Genomic DNA, 21,591 nt, shown 5'->3' on the forward strand with positions numbered 1-21,591 from the left:
ACCTGCCATAACTGATGGTGCAACTCCTCTCCCGTGTACTCAGTAAAGAACAAACCTATTAGCATGAAAAGCTAATCATGAAAAAGATAGATGGTTCCAGAAACATGTGAAGAAGGACCTTTTTGTGTCTCAGGATCTATTAACCAGTTCCAGGCACCTGTACAAATACCTCCATAAGAAGTATTCTGTAGTGTCCTGGGGTGGGATGCTAATGAGGAATATATTTAGAAAGTCTTGGGGCCAGCAGGTGGTGTGATGGTTAAAGCATTGGAATTCCCACATAACTGTGGTGTGAGTCCCAGACCTGGAAACTTGCTTTCTCACTCTCCCTCTCTCTCTGTCTTTCTCTGGCAAAACTCATTTGATGATAAAAATAATAAATAATAATTCTAGAAAAAAATAAAAAAGAAAGTCTGCTTGCAAAAACTATCCACTCGCTCCAGGCATGGCCTTGACCTTGTTCGTGTCTCTGTCTCTGTGAAGCCCCTCAGTCCTCTGACCACCTCAGAGCCCAAACTCCCACCAAAGTTTGTTTGGTTGGTTGGTTGGTTGGTTTTAGTTTTTTTTTAAATAAATAATTTATCCATTAAAAAAAAAATGGTTAGTATCATTTATGTCCTGTTTAAGAATTCCAAGGTCATGAAACAGTCTCTGATGTTTTCTTCTTCAAGCTTTATTGTTTTGCCTTTTCCTTTCAGTCCTTTATCTAGAGAATATCTTTAAGACTTTAAGGTTTGTCATGTATTGAATATCTATTCTGGGCCAGACATCCTGTGAGCCAGCGTGCTTTGATTAGCTCAGAGCAGAGATTGCTGGTCTCATTTTACAGATTAGGCAATAGAGGCTGAGAGACCTACCTTGCTCAGTGGGCCCTGCCAGCCAGAGGCAGGATCAGGATTTGAACCCAGGACTGCCTGTGTCTTACTTGGCCAGAGTGCTGTCCTTGAACAAGATGTAGGTCAGCTGTTATAGAGAGTTCCAGGCTTTGGTTCACCAGGCCCGGCTCCCAGGTGGCTGAGAAGTGACCCTCCTCCCAGAGGACCTCAAGACCATTGGTTTCTCAGAATACTGAATACTGGTGAGAAAAAGTCCTGGGACCAGGGCTGGGTAGGCACACAAGACAGCTCGCAGCTGCAAAGCAACCTTTTGGTGATAAAGAGTTTGTTGCAAACACCCCATAATGTTTTTTGGAATCTGTGTTCTGTGGACCACATGCTGGGAAATTATTCCAAAGCTCCATGAGTAAATGTAACATAGGGTCAATCATCAGGGTTTGTCATGGCAATCTCTGTCTCTTCCTAGTTTGCTAGTTTTTCTCATCCCACCTACTGACATGACATATTAATAGATTTCCTGCTTCGGGGCTGGCAGGTGGCATAGCGGTTGACGTGCTGGATTCCCACATGGCTGACCATGGTTTGAGTCCCAGACCTGACTCTCACTTTCCCTTTCTCTCTCTCTGTCTCTCTCAGATAATAGGTAAGAAAAAATAACAATAACAAATAACATTAAGTAAAATAAATAAATAAATCTTTAAAAAAATAGATTTCCTGCTTCTAACCCATTCTCATATTCTGGGAATAAACCCTATCTATTGGGTTATTGGAAAAGTCATGACATACCTTTTCTATGTTTTTCTATGCAAAATGTGTCAAGACTTTTCCAACAACACAATACTTATGATGCATTATTTTTAATACCTACTACCCTAATGCTGGTTTCACAGATGTCCTTAGAAATTTTGGGAGCTAAAGGGAACCTCTATAGATCAGGGTACAAAATCCCATCACCATTAATGAATTCTAGAATCAGAACACACAGATCTCAACTTTTGTGGGCCTCTGGCTGTAGGCTTGGGTGGAGTGGTTAATAAGAGTTGCTGTCGGGACCAGCAGTTGGTATATAGTTGACTGCGGTTCAAATCCCAGACCCGATGACTTACACTCACACTGGGCGTGTGTGAGTGCGTGCCCAAGATCCCAAGAGGAGAATGGAGGAGAAGGGATTGCAGGGTGGCCATCACCCCTAAGGGTGATTTTTCGCTTTCTGTCTCTCTGTCTCTCTCTCTCTTTCTAAAGAGCACACACACCCTATAGCAAAAAGCTCTTTAAAAAAAAAAAAGAGTTGCTGTTTCTTCATTTGTTAATAACTGGCCTTAAACTAAATCTGTTAAAATCTGTTTCCCCTACAATATTCCATGGCTAGTGTGTCTGCTTACTTTCTATTTCTTCTTTTTACTTTAATGTTGGCCTTCCTAGTGATTGACCCATGTCTCCAGAGCTCAATGTTCAGCTGAAAACACAGTCCAAGGCTGTACTCAGACACCTTGCAGCAGGGAGGCTTACACTCTGCGGATGGAACCGCTGTATATAGATTGGGTCATTCATTGAAACTAAAGGCCGTTTTCAAGTCTGCCCCAGAGTTCACTGAGCTCTTGCACATCTCTACTGCACATAAATGCAGCCTCCAGTAGCTAAGGTAGTATTAGTGACTTGGGCCCTCTTGATTTCCTGCTGCATGTGCACACAAACCTCCAGTCAACCCACGATGCATGGACCCCTGATAGCTGGCTCACCTTTCAGAACTTCCTGTTAAGTCTCTAGTTAGTCCTCTAACCCAGGGGTCCTCAATCACTGATGCCAGTCCATGGCCTATTAGGAACTGGGCTACACAGCAGGAAGTGAGTGACAGGTGAGCCAGCAAAGTTTCATCTGTATTTACAGCCACTCCCCATTGCTCACATTACCACCTGAGCTCTGTCTCCTGTCAGAGCAGTGTGGACATTAGATTCTCACAGGAGCTGGAACCCCACTACAAACTGCACATGAAAGGAATCTAGGTTATAGCTTCTTATGAAAATCTAATGCCTGATAATCTCAGGTGGAGCTGAGGCAGTGATGCTAGCACTGGGAAACAGCTGCAAATACTGCATTATGGTGAACTGTGTAATTATTGCATTATATATTATTAGGTCTTTAGGAAAGTCATGACATGTTTTTCTATGCAAAAATGAATCATGACTTTCCCAATGACCCAGTACAATGTAATAGTAATAGAAATAAAGCTCACAATAAATGTAATGCACCCAAATCATTCTGAAACTATCCTCTACCTCTGCTTCCCACCCCAGTTCATGGAAAAATTATCTTCCACAAAACCACTTCCTTGTGTAACAAATGTTGGGGACCACTGCTTTTATCCATTTCTTGCCCTAAATAGAACCCCAACCTAAGGCTAGTGTGGCAGCTAGCCCTCCTAGTTAATTTGCCACTGAGACTACTTTTTTTTTTCTTTAAAGAGATTTTTGCTATAGGACATGTGTGCTCACTGGAGAGGCAGGGAGAGAGAGAGAGAAAGCAAGAAATCGCCCCCTAGTAGGGATGGCCACACTTAAATCCATTCTCCTCTCAGGATTTTGGTCACACATGCCGCACACCCAGCATGAGTTTAAAGACACCAGGTCCAGGACTCAAATCACAGTCGACTACATGGGTTTCCAGCAACGTAACCATTATATCATCTGCTGCCTTTTTTTTTTTTAAAGAATAACTTATTTAATAATTTAAATAAATAATTTTTTAAAAATTTGCTACAGGGCACATGCACTCATTAGAGAGAGACAGAGACAGAGAGAGGGAAAATGAGAAAGCAAGCCTTCAGTTTCGGGACTTTTATCTGTGATCAGTCATGTGAGAGTCCAGTGCCTTAACCACCATGCCACCTGCTGGCCCAGAGACTGCCATTTTAACTACACAACTATATATCAAGTGGCTTTCTCCAGCAGGAGCAGAGAAGCTACTGATTTTTACCATCTGTCCCACCGTGGCTAGCAGAATTCATGGGGAGGGGTGTGGGAGCTAGAACACCACAGAGACACTGTTTTTGCCTGAAGATCAACCATTTTTATAATAAATGCCCCTCCATTCATTGTATGCCTTTGGTCAATTTCCAGAGAACTGAAATGATAGTTTGACAATTTCATCCTGCTTTATAGTAACGTAGTGATTATGTAACTTACTAAACTATTTCACTTCATCCACACTCTGAGAGAGCATTACTTTGTCTTGGAGCTGAGGAAACAAAGGTATATAGGTGTGAAATACCCTGCCCAACATCACTGAGCCAAGCTCTGAAACACCATATTTACCACCTCTGGGTCCCCTTCCTAAAGGTTTTTGGAACAATGTAGAAAATAGCCTCAAATCAGAATAATTATTCACAGCCACAGCACTGAATAATTTAAGAGTGACCTGCACAGATGTCAACTTGGGTTTATTCCCCCAAATCTGACTCTCAGAGGGAATCTGTGGCATGGCTGTGTTGGATGATGCGAATTAGCACCACAGTGCCAAGGAAGGACTGGTTTCCTTCCCCATTGATTTTGAGCTACAGAAGTGTTTCTGAGCTTCCTGAGGGCCAAAGCCAAAAGGCAAAGATCAGCTCATGATTCTCATTGTTTATAAGAAGAAAGCAGCTATCTGAGCCAATCAGAGCTTTTTCTCACTCTTGTATCTTGGAGAGATTTCTTACATAAAGGCTCACCTAGGGGATACTGAGAGGTAACAGTGGATAACACCTTTGGTAACGCACTAGTGATGAAACTGCTTCTTAAGCTAGTGCCCTCAATGTGGGCTCGGAGGCACAGGCCAAAGTCACATTCTACAAGACAGTTCTTGAAAAGGAGGCTCTGCTACCATAGCCAAGAACACAACTCTAGTGTTTGTTCCAGAGACTGAAATCGTTGTCATGCAGGGTAGCATGTGGATGATATGGCCTTCACATAGTTCTCCATAAATATTCTCTCTCCCAGGTGGGATAGCCGGGGATCATTTACAACATTCATGAATTTAACATTCTATATATCAGTTATTCACCAACTTCCTAGAAAGTCCATGTTAGAGTAAATGGTCATTTAAGCCATGATTTTAAGTCTCTTAAAGCTAGCTGGGAGGTGGGAGCCCATCTCCCTAGCTGGTGGGTGGGCCAAGCCAGCCCTCCAGCATTTGCTTCTTGGCCCAATTCCACTGTCTCCTGTTTATCAGACATACGCGGTGATTCCACTGGGGTTGTAAATACTGGGTCCATTATTGAAAATGGCCCAGGAGCCAATTCTAGGTGGTGCTGGAAGAGAAGAGAAAATGAGGAGGTTGACACCAGTGATGATTCTAGTGAGAAAATGGGCTTTTAGTATGGATTCAAGGGAAAGGTCTAACTCTCAGTTCTGTAATGTCAGCCAGTTCATCACTCCTCTGCAGAAACAGGGAAAAGTGATTTGTGAAACTATTTCAGTGAGCTTTCCAGCCAGTAAATAAATTTTTCTTCAAGACAGAGATAAAACCTTAGAGAACGATGATGAGACGGTGAACTTTGGAATTTGGATAAGCAGAGAAATGTATACATTTAATGAGTTTATTTAAGTGGCAGAATGTATCTTTTTCTTTTGACTTTGCAAGGTTCCTTTTATAAAAAAAAGAATTATTTTATTATTATTATTTAATTTGCTATTGGGCATATGCATTCACCAGAGAGAGAGAGACAGTGAGAAATTAGGCTGCCAGTTTCAGGACTGGAACCGTGGTTGGCCATGTGAGAGTCCAGCACCCCAACCACCACACCATCTGCTGGTCCCAGGTTTTTTTTATTTTTATTTTTTTTCAAGTTTAATCTTCCTTCCATGAAAGAAGCAGACAATATGAGTGAGAGAGAGAGAAAGACACTCATCGCCAGGAAGGTCCTGATGCCACAATCCACCCCCACCCTCGCCCCTCCAGATCATGGGCATACACATGCCCAGCATGTACAGGGAGTCCTCAGGACACAAACCTGGGACATTCCCCTGTGAGTCCAGCATTACAGAGCATTGCATTACTGCACCAGTGGGCCCAGAATGTATCTTAATAGTGGATTAAGTCCCTTATATTGATAAAATTATTATAAGCCTGTGGGCAGTCACTTTTCATTTTTGGTTATATTTTAAAACCTTCTGCTGGAAACTAGCAGTTAGCGTAATAGCTATGTCACCGATTCCCACGTAGTTGACTGCGGTTCGCTTCCCGGACCCGGTGGCTTAAAACTCACGCCGGGCGCGTGTGCGTGCATGCCCAAGATCCCGAGAGGAGAATGGAGGAGAAGGAATTGCGGTGTGACCCTCCCCCCTGGGGGGTGATTTCTTGCTTTCTGTCTCTATGTCTCTCTCTGTCTGGTGAGTGCACGCGCCCTATAGCAAAAACCTCTCAAAAAAAAAAAAAGAATAAAACCTTCTGCTTGGCAGTGGGGCACTCTCCTATTGACTCTGATATGAAAAACAGTTGGGAGCAGAGCTGCTGTGCTAAAGTAGGAGGAGGAGCTCCATGAAGCACCAAGATTTCCCCTCCTGGCTCCAGGGCACCAGTGTAGTACCTCTTGCTTTTCACAGATTTAGAAGTTCAGTTTAGTCTGATTCATATCTTGTGTTCTCAGTGTCTAGTACATGTCCAGACTTGGAGTAAGCACCTGGTGACTATTGGTGAGCAGGTGAATGGATGGAGGATGGGTATATGGATGGATGGATGGATGGATGGATGGATGGATGGATGGGCTGGATGATAGACTGTAGGTGGGTGGATGGATAAAGGATGATGAGTGAATAGATAGGTGATGGGTAGATGGATGAATGGGATTGATGGGTGGGTGGGTGAGAGGATTGATGATGGATGATAGATGGGTGGATGGATAGATGGATAGGATGGATAGGTAGATAGGTGAATGGATGATGATGGATGGACTGATAGATGAGGGATGGGACAGATGGATGGATGAATAGATGATGTATGATAGATGGGTAGATAGATGGGTTAATGGATAAATGATGATGGATGAATAGATAGTTGATCAGTGGATGGATGGATTGGCTTGATGGGTGGGTGGATGAGTGATGATGGATGATGATGGATGGATGGATGGATGGGGTGGATGGGTGGGTGGATGGATGGTGGTGGATGAATGGATAGATGATAAATAGGATGGAGAAGTAGAAGAAGTTGATAGATGGGTGGAAGGATGGGTAGATGGATGAATGGATGATGGATGATAATGAGTGGATAGGTGGATGGATGATGATGGATGAATATACAGATAATGAGTAAATGGATGGATAGGTAGGTAGATAGCCAACTGGGTGGCTGCTGAGAAGATTCTTAGCTAGATAAATGCTTGGGAGGGCAACTGATTTGTTGGTTGAGTGAGCTGATGGATGACTGATGAATAAATGGATGACTCCACCTCCTATTCTTCCTTACTACTCTAATCTGCCAACACCTAATACCACAAATGGCCATGTAAATGTATCAGGGCCTTGGCATGGTATTTGACTTTTTGAAGATATGCAGCCCCACTGTAAGAGGAACCTTCTCACCCCCATGATCCCAACATTCAGCTGCCATCAGGGTGCCATCCCCCAGCCTCACCCCTGCAGCATGCCCCTCTCCTGAGCTCACCCTTCTGTGTTCCTGCCCATGCTCCTCCCTTCCTCCCTGATCTTGTTCTGCTGGTTCATTCTTCAATACCCAGACCTCTGTGTCCTCCTTTCTGAGATGTCCTTGACCCTCTCCCAACCCTCTGTATCCCTTCACTAGCAAGTGAGCCAAGTCACCCAAAAAAGCAGGGGTGGCGACCCCAGGCTAGTGAGCCCTGCCTTGCCATGTTCTCTGCCCCCACCTCCTCTCAGTCCTTGTGGGGAGGCTGGGTCCAGCCAATAGTGTGCAGAGGAAAGGTACTACCTGAGTCACGTTCCCTGCATCCCCTCCGGTGACTCCATGGCCTTGCCTCGTCAGTTTCAGTATTGAAGGAAGAGGCACACTGCTGAAGCCAGCATTGCCAGGGAAGTGGACTCATGACAAATGTCTTCAGAATTATTTTGACAGGAGCCATCAGTCAGCCCTAAGTCTTTGTCCTTCCCCCACCTTCTCACACTAACCAGCGTATCCAAGAGAGTGGGCAGGATCGTGGCCCAAAGATGCTGACTCAGCACCCCCATGTCTCCCTGCCTTTCCTTTGTCACTGTGGCTCAGGTAACTCCAGGCTGCAGAGCGCTCCTCACTGTGCCTGGACAGAGACCATGGAGCTGCCTGCACACTGCACTCAGCAAGCACTTAGTAGTGATGGGACAGCGTGCTTTCCCTGCTCTGCACATTCCCTGATCCCTGACTAGAGCCAGGCCCAACCTCAGCCCCCTGACACAGGCCTGGACCTCATTGCTCCTCTCATAGTTCCTAACCTCTCAGATCCATTCACCCACCCTGGAGCAAAAACAGTCCAAGAATGAATATCTCTCCAGACACATCGTCAGCAGGTCAGAGAGGACAAGGGACATCACATGGTGATGTCCAGTGGGACCAGGAATAGAACCCACTTCTCCTATCCCCCCTTCACTGCCACCCCCATCCTGCTGCCCACCCCTGCCTTTCCCCACCCTCAGGGCTCTCAGTCTGTGTGGTTAGGAATGGTGAAGAACAGTCTGCAGCCGAGTCTGGCTCTGCTACATTGCCCAGCCCTGTGCCTCAGGTTCACCATCTGTAAAATGCTTCTCGAGGTTGCTGGGAAGAGTACATGAGGTGGTTATCCACGTAGAGGGTTTAGAGACTCATTCATGCAGTGGACTCTTGAACGACAGAGGGGTTTGGGGCATGGATCCCCGTGCAGCTGAAACTCCACGTACAACTTTTGGTTCCGTCATTTATGATAGAATACATGCGTGCATAGGCGAGAGAGAGAAAGCGTGGTGCACCCGCCAGAGTATTCACACGCGATCCCCTTCCTCCAGGTCTCCAGCCCACCGGCTCTTGGGCACTTGCACGCATGCCAGTGCATGTTAGGCCCACCAGACTGGGGATGGGAACCTTGGTCACCATGTGGGAGCCAGCTTCTCTTGAGCAGTGCATAAATGCTGCATCACAAAGCTGGCCCCGCATACAACTTTTGATTCCCCAAAAACTTAATTGCCAATATCTCCTGTTGTCCAGAATCCTTACCAACATAGACGGTCAACACGTATGTCATGTTATATGTGCTCCCTACTGGATGCTTACAGCTAGGGGAAAGCTAGAGGAGAGAAAATGTTGCTAAGAAAATTATGAGGAGAAAATACACGTACAATCCTGTGCTGGATTATCCAGTACACTTCTTGAAAAAAACGTGCGTGTAAATGACCCACATAGTTGAAACCCACGTTGTTCAGAGGTTGGGTGTACAGTAAATGCTCGACCTGGGAGAGCTACCAGATTTCCCTGGTTCCCCTTTGGTAAAGTCATCTGAGGGCTGTTCCCACAAAATCTGAAACGTTGCTAGGCCAGAGAGAATACGCCCAGGACAGGGGTCCCGCCAGCTCCGATTGTTTGCTCTCTCCGACCCTCTCTCCCCAGCTCTCACGTGTATGCACACGCACTTGCTATCATTTTTTTAAATGCGTATTATGAAAAAACTATGCATGAATTTCAAAAATGATTTGCACTGAAACTCATACTTAATTTCATTTTTTTTTTAAGTACTCGCATATATAGTGTCCCACAGAAACAAAGCGTTATCCTAGGGAGAGGGGCATTTTACTTTCCCAAAATTAAAAAAAAATAAAAAAAACCTCCCAGTGCAGAGCCTCATAGCCCTAGAATAGCGTGTTGCCTGAGAGGCCAGGGCTTCTGCTTTCCTTAGAACACAGTTCCCCTCCCCCGGGGGCTGTGTGACCTTGAGGAAGTTACTGAACCTCTCTGAGGCTGTTTCCTTACCTGTTAACTGGGGATCCTCAGAAGCTGTAATGAGGATTATGTGAAATAGTGCAGCACATGAAAAGCACTGACCATGGCATGGGGCACATAGTTGGTGCTCAGGAGAGGCCAAGCTACTCATGCTAGGGTGTGGGAGGAAGGTGTCATGTCAGGGGCGATCCTAGCCTGTATTTTGAGATGTAATTTCTGCTGATCGTGGGCACATCTGTAGACGCTGCTTGGGAAGAAAATCCAGGACAGGCAAAGCGAGTTTCATCCTCTGTCCTCGCCGCAGCTGGCGCAAAGGGACAGGGAGACAGGGGGTGGGTGGGAAGGGGAACTGTCATCATGTCATTTCTCTGCAGCCATGTTTATCTTGTTGATAAAATGGGCCCTGGGCTTGGAAATTGGAAGAGTTTCCCCTGTAATTTAATGCAGGTACCTCTCCGACTGCGGTGACGGGGAGATTAATCTCCCAACTGTCTCTGCAGCAACACCTGCGCCAATAGGCTCATTCTGCAGGCCCTGGTGATGCCATCTCCCTCCCAGATGGCAACGAGCTTGGTGCTACCAGGGGTGGGTGGGGCTCACATCTGTTGCTGAGGCAGGTGGAGGGCGGGGCGTCTTCAAGGTGACCTCAGAGATAGGCTCCTGGTGCCGTCGTGCACGCACATGTCCTCACACGCATCCAGCCATAGGTTCGCAATCTGGGCACCCGCAGCCCTGCCATGGCAGCTCTCCAGTAGCACATCTGTCTTGGATCACGGGGAGACCAGTGTGACCCAAACCAATGCAGCCTATGGGGTCAGAGTAGGACATCCCAAAGCCCTGCTGGAGGCAAGATTCGCGGACCCAGCCCACTATTTCACAGCAGCGTGGCTCCCACACACTTCTGTCCTCCCCAAGGAACACTGGTGTCTCCCTAATAGGTGTCCCAAGTCCTGCGTAAGGTGAGAGGTGCATGATAGGGAGAGAGAGTGGCCATTGGCTCAGGAGTGGTGGCACAGTTTACTGTGGTCACATGAGATGAGTGGTGGCCCAAGGCTCCATTTCGTGATCAGCTCAAGGCAGTAGTTGCTGCGTGGAGTTCTGTGTCAAGAAGGATGCTGAGGCTACCTTCTGGGCCAAACAGGAAACAGAGCCATGGTTGATTAGTAATGTCTGCCATTGTCATCATCTTGGGAAACAATGGTAGGCGCGCTATGGGTTCACTAGCCAAGGACCAGATTTCTCCTACATTGAGATCAGACCAGGTCATTTAAACTGATCTCTTTTGTGTGGGAGAAAGAGCTTGAGGGGAGCCTCGCTTTGCCACCTTTCATCTGTGAGTCTTGAAGAAAAATGGAAAACATTAGCTCGCGGTAACTGACAGCCAAGGGAATAAAAACAAGAAACTGGGCCCGGCCACAGAAACATGACACCCTGCCTGGCAGGCTGAGGACACAGGAGAGACCCAGGTTTGACTCCTGATCCATCTCCAAATGGCTGGTGTGATGGCACACACACTGTGGTCCCAGCTACTCAGGAGGCTGAGGCAGGAGGAACAGACTATGTGAGACTCTGTCTAAGACCCTCCCCCCTCAACACACATACCATGAGAAAAAGGAGACAGAGGTCAAGAAAGCAAAGTTGGGACCTCCTCCAAAACTCCAACTCTCACAGTCAATTTATAAATGGAGAAGTGGTCATTCCAATAGTGCAGTAATTGAGGTGGCTGCATCTCATATGACCAACTGCATGGTTCAAGATTGGGACCCAGTGGCTTGAAAAAACATGGTTGGTGCGTGTGTGTGCATGCCGAAATCCTCAAAGAAAGGAAAAATGAAGGAGAAGTGATTGTGATGTGACCATCTTCCACAGAGGTTGCTTTCTCACTGTCTCACTTGCTCTCTCTCTTCTTCAGCAAATAGACACACCCTCTGGAATATTTTTTTAATGAAGAAGAAATCAAATTCCTTTTTTTAAAAAAAGAATTATTTATAATTTTTTTATTTATTATTATTATCTTTTATTTTGACCAGAGAGGGAGCCATCAGATGGCATACTGGTTATACCGCTAGACTCTCACATGGCCGACTGTGGTTCAAGTCCTCGACCTGGCAGCTTAAAATTCACACTAGGTGCATGTGCATGCGTGCCCAAAATCCCAAGAGGAGACTGGAAGAGAGGGGATTGCAGTGTGGCCATACCCCCTGGGGGGGGGATTTCTCACTTTCTATCTCTCTGTGTCTCTGGCAAGCACACATGCCCTATAGCAAAAATCTCTCTTTAAAAAAGCAAGGGGAGGGGCCAGAGAGAGACATAGAGAAAGAGGAAAAGAGAGAAAGCAAGCCGCCAGGTCCAGAAACCAAATTATAGCCTAATGGGGAAATGGACACAGAACCAGCTAAACCTATTGCAGTTTAGTCAATGCAGTTTGTCATCCAACAAAAATTTTAAGTTCGTTTATTTTTTATGATAGTGAAAGACAAAGACAGGGAGAGACAAAGCACCCTCCACAGGGTCTCATGCAGCATGATGCCCAGCCCCATCTGCTGAAAAGACTACACCGCATTTGATTGTCCTGACACCCTATTGAATATCAATCAACTATAAATGAGAGGGTCTATTTCTGAGTTCCCTTCCAGCCCATTTATCTCCATGTCTGTATCCCTATGCCAGGACCACCCTGTCGTGATCACTGTTAGCTGTGCAGTGAGTTTTGAAATCGAGTAATGTAAGTCCTTCAACTTTGTTCTTCTTTTGAGTTTATTTTGGTATTTTAGGTCCTTCGGCTTTTCATATGGCCAATGACATTTTTAGTCTATTTTTTCCTGAGATTACTATGGCTACTCCAGCTTTCTTATGATTGCTATTAATAGTTGCATGGTGTATCTCTTTCTACTCTCTTGTTTTCAACCTATTTGTACATTGGGTTCCCAAGCGAGAGTTCTACAGACAGTTGTCCCTTGCTTGTACCAGTCTGACAGTCTCTGCCTTTTAATTAGATTATTTAATCAAGTCATGTGTAATGTTATTATTGATGTCATAGACTTATATCTGCCATTTTACTTTTTGTCTTGCATATATCTGGGTCCTTTTTGTTTCTCTATTTCTCCTTTGTGCATTAAGTGAATATCTTCTAGAATAATATTTTAATTCTTCAGTGATTTTTTTCACAATTTTTCGTTTTGTTCTTTTTTTTTTTTTTTTTTTTAGAGATTTTCACTGTAGGGCGCTTGCGCTCACCAGACAGACAGAGAGAGACATAGAGACAGAAAGCGAGAAATCACCCCCCAGGGGGGATGGTCACGCCGCACTCCCTTCTCCTCCATTCTCCTCTCGGGATCTTAGGCACGCACACACACGCGCCCGGCATGAGTTTTAAGCCACCGGGTCCAGGACACGAACCGCGGTCGACTACGTGGGAGTCCAGCGACATAGCCATTACGCTAACTGCTGGTTCCCCGTTTTGTTCTTAATAGTAGCCATATAGCTCACCATATATATCTTATCACATTCTACTTCATATTTTCACTCATTTCATTCCTATGAAAATTAAGTTACACCAGTTATTTCAATAAAACTCTATTCTTTTCTCCTCTGTTTGTGCTACTATTGTAATAAATTAGGGCGCTTCTTATCCAGGTCCTTGTGGTTTAGAGGGTCTGGCTTCATCATATACTGGCTGTACAACTGCAAGTGAGCCACTTAATATTGTTAGCCTTCAGTGTCCTCATCTGTAAAATGGGAAGAGCTGGATAAACACAAGAATGAATAAACTCTTGGCAATGAACATGTGCAGAGCAGACACCCTGAAAGCTATGTCCTGTGTTTGGCTCTCGAATCTCAGGAACCCATTTATCCCAACATCTCATACCAGTCAGTAGCACGCATGCCCAGCCAAAGCCATGGGGAGCTCCTTGTTCCAGTGTATGCCCCTCCAGGGTAGTGTTTCACAGTGAACTTCAGGAAGCAAGGCTGTGGCTCTCAGGCAGGGATGACGTGCTAGCCCAGATAACAGGGCCTCTAGGCCAGCCCAGCCCCTCCCAATGAAGGTCAGTAGGGTGCAGGAGCTACCAGCATGAGCCAGAACTGCCCCAGGGTAGGATCTGAACCCCAGCTAAAGTCCTGAGACTGTGCTGCACCCATCTGTCCTTGCCATGGGATGAATGTGGGTGAGGCTTTGGAGGACGTTCTGGGAAGGGAGGAGTGGTCACAGTGGAATGTCCAGCCTCTGATTGGCAGAGGTCTAGGCCCTGACCTGGGGAAAAAAGATCCCTCCTACAGCTACCCAAACTTGGCTCGATTGCCACCCAAGACAGGTTTCATTCCCCTGGAGGTAGTTCAAGGCCTCTGTCGTTTTCTCAGTTAGTGTCAAGTCTGGAGCCGCTCACTCCATGCGTGCACTAAGCACCTCTGGTGTGCCAATCCCACTGCTGAGCTTGGGGACACAGAGAGCAGTCAAACACACACCCCGGAACCCACAGGTGCTATGCAACAGACACAAAGCAGGGGCTCAGACCCAGGCTTGGGGAGGACAGGCAAGGGAACGTCTTTCAGAACAGGACCTAGGAGTAATCTGTCTTCCACGCCATGCTTACCCTAGACATCGGTAAAGCCACACTGACCTTCCAACATCATGTCCTGGTGCAGTAGCGTCCTTGTGTAGCACTGAGCATCTGGGTTCAAGACAGCTCTGCCACTAATTTGCTCTGCGACCTTAGGCAAGTCCATTGCCCTCTCTGAGCTTCTCCCTTTTCTGTCTGTGAGTTAGTTGAGCTCCTGGGGCAGAAGCTTCAAAAAAGAGGAGAGAAAATCAGCTCCTCCTATCAGAGGCCCGTGCAGGCAGCGGGGCAAGGCACTGCTCCCCTCCTGCCTGGCAGGAACAGCCAGGATGGAATCCGTGGGCCTGACCCCAGACTGCCCCCCATCTTCTTAAGGCTAAATAACTCCCAGGGCTGCAGGGGTAGAGGAAGGTGCATGTCCGACCCGGGCCACAGCTTAGCATCCTCTCTCTCTGTCCACAGTAGCACGGTACAACCACACCAGCTACTTCTACCCCACGTTCTCAGAGAGCACAGAGCACAGCCACCTGCTCGTGTCCCCTGTGCTCGTGGCCAGTGCCGTCATCGGTGTGGTCATCATCCTCTCCTGCATCACCATCATCGTGGGCAGCATCCGCAGGGACAGGCAGGCCCGGCTCCAGCGCCACCGCCACCGCCGCCACCGTCACCACCACCACCACCATCACCGGCGACGGCACCGGCACCGAGAGTATGAGCATGGCTATGGTGAGCTGCCCTGCACCCTGGGCCCTGGGCCGCCCGTCTACCGCGACTGCAACCCAGGGGAGGTGGCAGCTCCGCCAGCGCGGGGCAGGGCACTCAGGGAGGGCGTCCTAAACATCTCCAGGGAACAGGAAGAGCTCGCAGGTGCCCTCGGTGGTGTGCTTGGTGGCATGAGAGGCCCAGCTGTCTGTCGAGAGGAACTGAGACTGAGGCTGAGGGCCAGAGGGAGAGCGCGGCACGACTCCCCTCCCCTGCCACTGTGGATCCAGGCTGTGTCAATAACTGGTCCCACTAGTGCCTGGATGGATGGGTGGATGGAGAGATGGGTGGGGGGTGTGGGTGGATGAGTGGATGAATGGAGAGGGATGGGTGGTGGGACAAGGGGGCAAACGGGGTAGGGGTGAGGAGATGAATTGAGTGGATGGGCCAGTGGATTGATGGAGAGAGGGGTGTGTGGACAGAACGAATGACTAAACGGGCCGTCAGAAGGACGGCTGAATGGAGAGGTAGATGAAGGTGTGGGAAGGATGGCTAGACGGATGGACCAGTGAGTGCCCAGATAGATGGGACTGGTGGGTGGATGGATAGAAGAGTGGCTAAGCAGGAGGGGAGGGGCTAGGGAGAGGAGGGGGTGGGGTGCGTTACTGGATGCATGAGTGGATGGGTGAACGGGCGGTGTGAATGGAGGATAAGTGAAGCTACCCCCAGGCGGCCTGCAGAGGACTAGAAGAATGATTTGAGGGTCTCCCCATGATTGTACTGTAACCACCTTAAACAGTGGGTGGTTAATTCTGGGGTGACCAGTCCCAGATGTGCCCATGTGGCCAGACTGCTTTTCACAGAATGCAGCCACGTGACTGCCTCGCTCCTGGAAGGGGCCAGTTGTCTGAAAGCAGCAGAAAGGAACTTAGATGAATTCTGATCTCAGAAAACTTTCAATGGCAGGAAAGAGCCAGACCCCCCCCCGCCGGAGCCTGCACTGAGGCCTGATAGGCCTCTGCCTAGGGTCTCTCCAGGCAGAGGAAACAGGGCTCCGGCATTGTAGAACTCTGGGATGCATCCTGCACGTTGTCAGTGAAGCAGAAAGAGCCTCCTGGGATCTGGAACTTGGATCCTCCAGGGCAGGAAGAGCCTGTGGGAGAGAAAGAAAGGAAGAAACGTTTTCTGTTTTCTTTTTTTTTTTTTTTTTTGAGAGGTTTATGTATAGGGCGTGTGCGCTCACCAGACAGACAGAGAGAGACAGAGAGACAGAAAGCAAGAAATCACCCCCCCCCAGGGGGGATGGCCACGCCACGATCCCTTCTCCTCCATTCTCTTGGGATCTTGGGCACGCACACACACGTGCCCCACATGAGTTTAAGCCACTGCGTCCAGGACTCGAACCGCGGTCGACTACATGGGAGTCCAGCGACACAGCCATCACGCTAACTGCTGATCCCTAAAAATTTTTTGTTTTCTAATTTGCTATCTAGTACATGCACTCACCAGAGAGACACAGAGAGGGAAAGTGAGAAAGCATCCCCAGAGGGGATGGCTATGCCGCAGTCCCTTCTCTGATCTTTTGGGATTTTGGTCACACCTGGCATGTTTCTCAAGCCGCTATGTCCGGGACCCGAACCACACTGGCAGCCATGTGGGATCCAGTCACCTTAACCACCCCACTACCAGCTAGACCCAGGGGAAAAAAACAAAAATGTTAGAGGTTTTTGCCTTAGAGACAGAGGGAAAGTGAGAACTACCCCTAGGGGGGATGGCCATGGTGCAATCCATTCTCTTCCTGGGATCTCGGACACACATGCACACACGTGATTTTCAAGCCACTGGGTTCAGGACTTTAACTAAAGTCAGCCATGTGGGTGTCCAGCGATATAACTGCTATGCCATCTGCTGGCTCCCCAAGGGAAAATTTTATGAACAAATTGAATTGGATCTCATCATCCCAGGCCTTAGGACGGCCCCTCCCCCAACACACCCTGATTAACCAACAGGTTTGGGATGTTCCCTTTCCCTTGTCGCAGAGTTAACTGGTTAAGGAAGGTAGCACCTGGCTGCACTAAGATAACAGGCTGGCAGAGACCTGGGAGTGATGGCCAGTGGGTCTGGAGTGCTTGCTGAGTGGTGTGGTTTGTGCATAATCCCATCTTCACAGTGGTCCTAGGGGTGGCTAGGACCTTTGTGTCATCATCCCAATTTACAGATCACGAAGTGGAAGTTGGGGACCAGCAGTTGGCGTAATGGCTGAGTCACTGGATTCCCAGGTGGTCAACCGCAGTTTGAGTCCCAGACCCAGTGGCTTAAACTCACGCCGGGCGCCTGTGTGTGTGCATGCCCAAGATCCCGAGAAGAGAATGGAGGAGAAGGGATTGCAGCAGGGCCATCCCCCCTGGGGGGCGATTTCTCGCTTTCTGTCTCTGTCTTTCTGGCGAGTGTACGCCCCCTATGGCAAAAACCTCTTTAAAAAAAAAAAAAGGAAGCTGAGATTGAGCAGTTACAAGTAATGGCCCCGGGGTCCCCAGCCAGCAAGTGGTGGATTCTAGACTTGAGCCGAGGAGCCCACCGTGGGTGCCCACAGGCCGACCACTGCTCAGCACTGTCCGAGGGACTGGGCATGCACACTCTGAGGGGGGACAGAGTTGTTGGGGAACGCCAGTGGGAGCCCCCTGGGAGGGCCAGGGGATACCTAGCAGATACATCCACCACAAGGGGCCCTCCAGACCTGAAGCCGCTCCTCTGGGAAAGTTGTTGGGAGAGCTGGAAGAGCAGGAGGCTGGGCCTTAGGCAAGACATGGGGTGGGGGGCTGGGGGTTACACACCAGGGAGACAAGCGGCCACGGAAAGACCCACAGGTCAGTGGTCAGCGCTCACTGCCCAGCCACAGGATTGAAAAGTAAGCTTTAATAAAACACGTGGAGGGCCAGCAGATGGTGTGGAGGTTGGGGGCTGGATCCTAAATGGCTGACTGCATGGTGCGAGTGTGGACCCAGCAGCCTGAGGATGATGCTGGGCACATGTGCACGCCCAAAGTTCCGGGAAGAACAGAGGAGAAGGGACTGGAGTGTGGCCAGTCTCCCCAGGGGCGATTTTCTCTCTCTCTCCCTCTCCAGGGAGCACATACATCCTATAGCAAAATTGGAAAAAATCATGAATTAATTAATTTAAATAAATAAAACAGACGTGGAGAGCTCAGTCAGCCTCATCCCCTTGTGTCTCCCCAGAAGGCAGGGCTCCCTGTGCCACCTTGTCACCAGTTAGCCAACACCTGCCACCATCCCCCCTGCAGCCGGCTCCCGCCTTCACCCCCTCAGGGACAGCCTCAGAATGTGAGCACTCTCACCATGCTGGTCACAGGCTCACAGGAGGAGGCAGAGCTGGCTCTGTCCTGGTGGGCTCTCAGAGGGGAGGCAGTCTGTCCCGGGATGGCCCCACTCTGGGCAGTGCACTGCAAGCTTTGGTAGAGAAAGTACTGCAGCTGTGGGGAGCAGCTAGGCCTGACCAGCCTGGAGTCAGGGAGGGCTTCCTGGAGGAGAGGCTGTTAGAGCTGAGTCTTCTCTAGGAAGGGCAGGATGGGAAGCAGGAACAGCTCAAGCCCCAGGAGGGCATGAGCAGGGAGCCGGCTCCAGCCCTCCCAGCAGAACTATGTGCCCAGAGGGCCTCTAGATGTTAGTCCCGGAGGTCCCACAGGCATTATAGATAGACTCGAGGTGCCCAAAGGAGGCTCAGCTTCCACTGCTTACTGTGCAACCTCAGGACTTATGCCTAACCTCTCTGTACCTCAGCAGAGTCATCTATAAATGAGTCCACAGGGACCTACCTCAAAATGTTGCTGTGACCGTCCAACCTAAGCAGGTCAGGCATGGTGACGTGTGTCAGCTAACTGGGGGGCTGGGACAGGAGGATCTTGATGTGGGGAGACATTGTCAAAAATCAATCCTCTCGGGGGTCCCGGACTGGAGCCATGTCTCAAACTGCTATTGCATCTATCACACACTCCAAGTTTGTGGTAGGCAGAACAACGAATCCTCACTAAAAGAGAGCCGCATCCTATTCTCCAGAACCTGTGAACATATGATATCACATGGCAATGGTAAATTAAGATTGCAATTAGCTGACTTTAAAACAGGGAGACCGTCCTAGATTATTCAGGTGGGCCCAATTTAATCACAGGGGTCCTTAAAGGTTGAAGGAGACAAAGAGTCAGCGTCAGAGTGATGTGATGTGAGTAATACTCAGGCAGCCATGGCTGGCTTTGAAGATGGGGGAAGGTGGGATCAGCAGTTAGCGTAATGGCTATGTTGCTGGATTCCCATGTAGTGGACCATGGTACGAGTCCCGGACCTGGTGGCTTAAACTCACACCAGGCATGTGTTCCTGCGTGCCCAAGATCCCGAGAGGAGAATAGAGGAGAAGGGATTGTGGTGTGGCCATCCCCCTTGGGGGACAATTTCTCACTTTCTGTCTCTCTGTCTCTGTCTTTCTGGTAAGCGCACGCGCCCTATAGCAAAAACCTCTAAAAAAAAAACCAAACAAATAAAAATAATCCTCTCCCTGTTTCTCTCCCTTTAAAATAATAAATTATTGTAAGGACTGACTTAACACAGCACCTGGCCAATAAGTACTCAGTAAATGTCAACTCTTGCCCTTCAAGAAGACCTTCTCCCAGGCCACTTCTTAAAGATCAGCTGCCCCACCTGCCGGTCACCAGCCTAGCATCTCCAGGACCTTCTCCACAAGGCGTCCAAAGTGACTGGTTGCGACTGTTTGTACCCTCTGCTCAATACCCTTCAGTAGCTCCCCATTGCCCTCAGAGCCAAGTCAGCCCTCCTCTGCCTGCCCACAGGGCCTCTGCAGCCTGGCCAGACACAAGAGGAGCCAACAAAGGCTTGAGAATGAGGGGGGTGGGAGTGGGGGCAGAGAGGGACCCCCTGGCGCCTGCTTCCTCTCATTTGCTGAGGTCTGAATGAGTGACTCCTGCTCTGGCTCACTCTGCGTGACAGAGGGGGTAACCCTGTGCCCCTCCCACAGGGGCCCAGGAAGGTAGATGAGGCCATGCGGTGTTTGTGGTGTGAGTTCCTCCTCCTCCCTGTCCCAGAGCCTGTCAAGGGACGGTCACCTTGGACTGGGGTTAAAAAATGAACCAAGGTATTTGTCAGTTTTGAGACAAGCAGGGGAAGGGATCACCTTTGGTGAGGTGGCAAGCAGGGCTTCTGGAGCCCTGAACCATCTGGGTCTGAGCTGACTGGGTGTCAGGAGAGAAGGGACAAAGGGGTCAGAAGTTCCGATGCAGGGAAGGACAGAGGCTGGTTTCTTCCCACCTGTCCTTCAGGGTTCTGCCCAGTGCAATGTCTGGGACTGAACTTGGTCATTCCAGGACTGGGGTCTCAGCTAGGGGAGTGCCTCGGGGCAGCCTCAGTTTTCCTGAGATGCTCAGCCTCTGGGAGGCCCAGGGAAAGGCAGGCCTGGAAGAGCAGGGACACAGAGCTCAGGTTGGACTGGGCCCTCCCGGGCACCCAGGGCCCCTTGGCAGCCACAGCAGCCTGCCCCACAGGTAGAACCCTCCCTGAGCCAAGACCCTGGCCTGGCAATGCCGGCAAGAATGGCCGTCACTGCGGCCCAGAGGCCCTGGGCCAACTTCTGCCTCCTCGCTGTTCACCTGTTGGTTTTGTGCTTCGTCTTTTCCTAAGTTTCTGCCCCAAAGCCCATCTTTTAGCCGATGCCCCGAGGGAAGCAAATCTCCTCTCAGCTCCTTTGTCACAGCATTTGTTACTGGGTTCATTTTTCCTGATAGAAAAGTAATATGTGTTTACTGTAGAAAACCTTAAAATACAGACAATATAAAGAAGAAATGAGGGTCACGACCCTGTCATCTGGACAGAGTCGCCATTGCCGTGCGCCGAATATTTTGTTCCGAGAGCTTTCTCTGCGTCCCTGTATAACCCTGGAATTAGACCTCCAGGGCAGGCTTCCCATCCACATGTCTCCACTCCTGTGGTATCAGGGGGTGGGGGTTAGGGGAGTGGGAAGAAAGGCTCTGGGGTGATCCCGATTGCACAAGTTCCAGCACCACGCTTTGCCAGCTATGTGACCCCCAGCCTCAGCTTCCTGGTCTGTGGAACCAGGTGGCCGCTGTGCCAGACATCAGAGAGAAGTCACAGGCCCTGCCCCTGAGGCCAAGCCCCACCCCTGGAGGGCAGGGGTCCTCCTGCAGCTCCCCACTGCTGCTGGACAGGTCAGGAACGGGAAGGTGGAAGCTTCCAAGGTAAGGAGGCGAGACATCCGGATTCCTCTGCCCTCTCACTTGCCGTGTGGCCTCTAGCAAGTCACTGGCCTTCTCTGAGCCTCAGCTAAGGAAGCCCAGCAGCATGTCCCGAGCAGTGCGACTAAGCCTAAGAAAATCAGATCTGTGGTCAAACGCCAGGCACGTGCAGTTAAAGGTGTTTCTTAGCTGCGGGACATTTCAGAGCCTTCCATGTGCCGTGTGAGGTTTTAAAACCCAGAGGAGAATGCAATATATGGCGTGGCCAGATTCATCATAGAAGCCTCTCTCTCTCTCCCTCTCTCTCTCTCACTCCCTCTCTCTCTTCCTT

The 21,591-nt window shown here is 49.1% G+C and overlaps 1 protein-coding gene across 2 annotated transcripts in view; it reads left to right on the forward strand.

Moving 5' to 3' along the window:
* Nucleotides 1-21,591, forward strand: part of BEAN1 (brain expressed associated with NEDD4 1) — a 36,083-nt gene that overhangs the window by 12,384 nt on the left and 2,108 nt on the right. The window contains exon 2 of one of the 2 annotated variants that reach the window (XM_006155555.2): nucleotides 14,747-15,010. In XM_006155555.2, coding sequence (XP_006155617.1) covers nucleotides 14,747-15,010 — 264 coding nt within the window. The remainder of the gene's footprint in view (nucleotides 1-14,746; nucleotides 15,011-21,591) is intronic. The other variant, XM_006155556.2, reaches the window with a different exon arrangement.

Source organism: Tupaia chinensis, unplaced genomic scaffold (assembly GCF_000334495.1).
Source record: "Tupaia chinensis unplaced genomic scaffold, TupChi_1.0 Scaffold000463_1, whole genome shotgun sequence".
Lineage (NCBI taxonomy): Eukaryota > Metazoa > Chordata > Mammalia > Scandentia > Tupaiidae > Tupaia > Tupaia belangeri.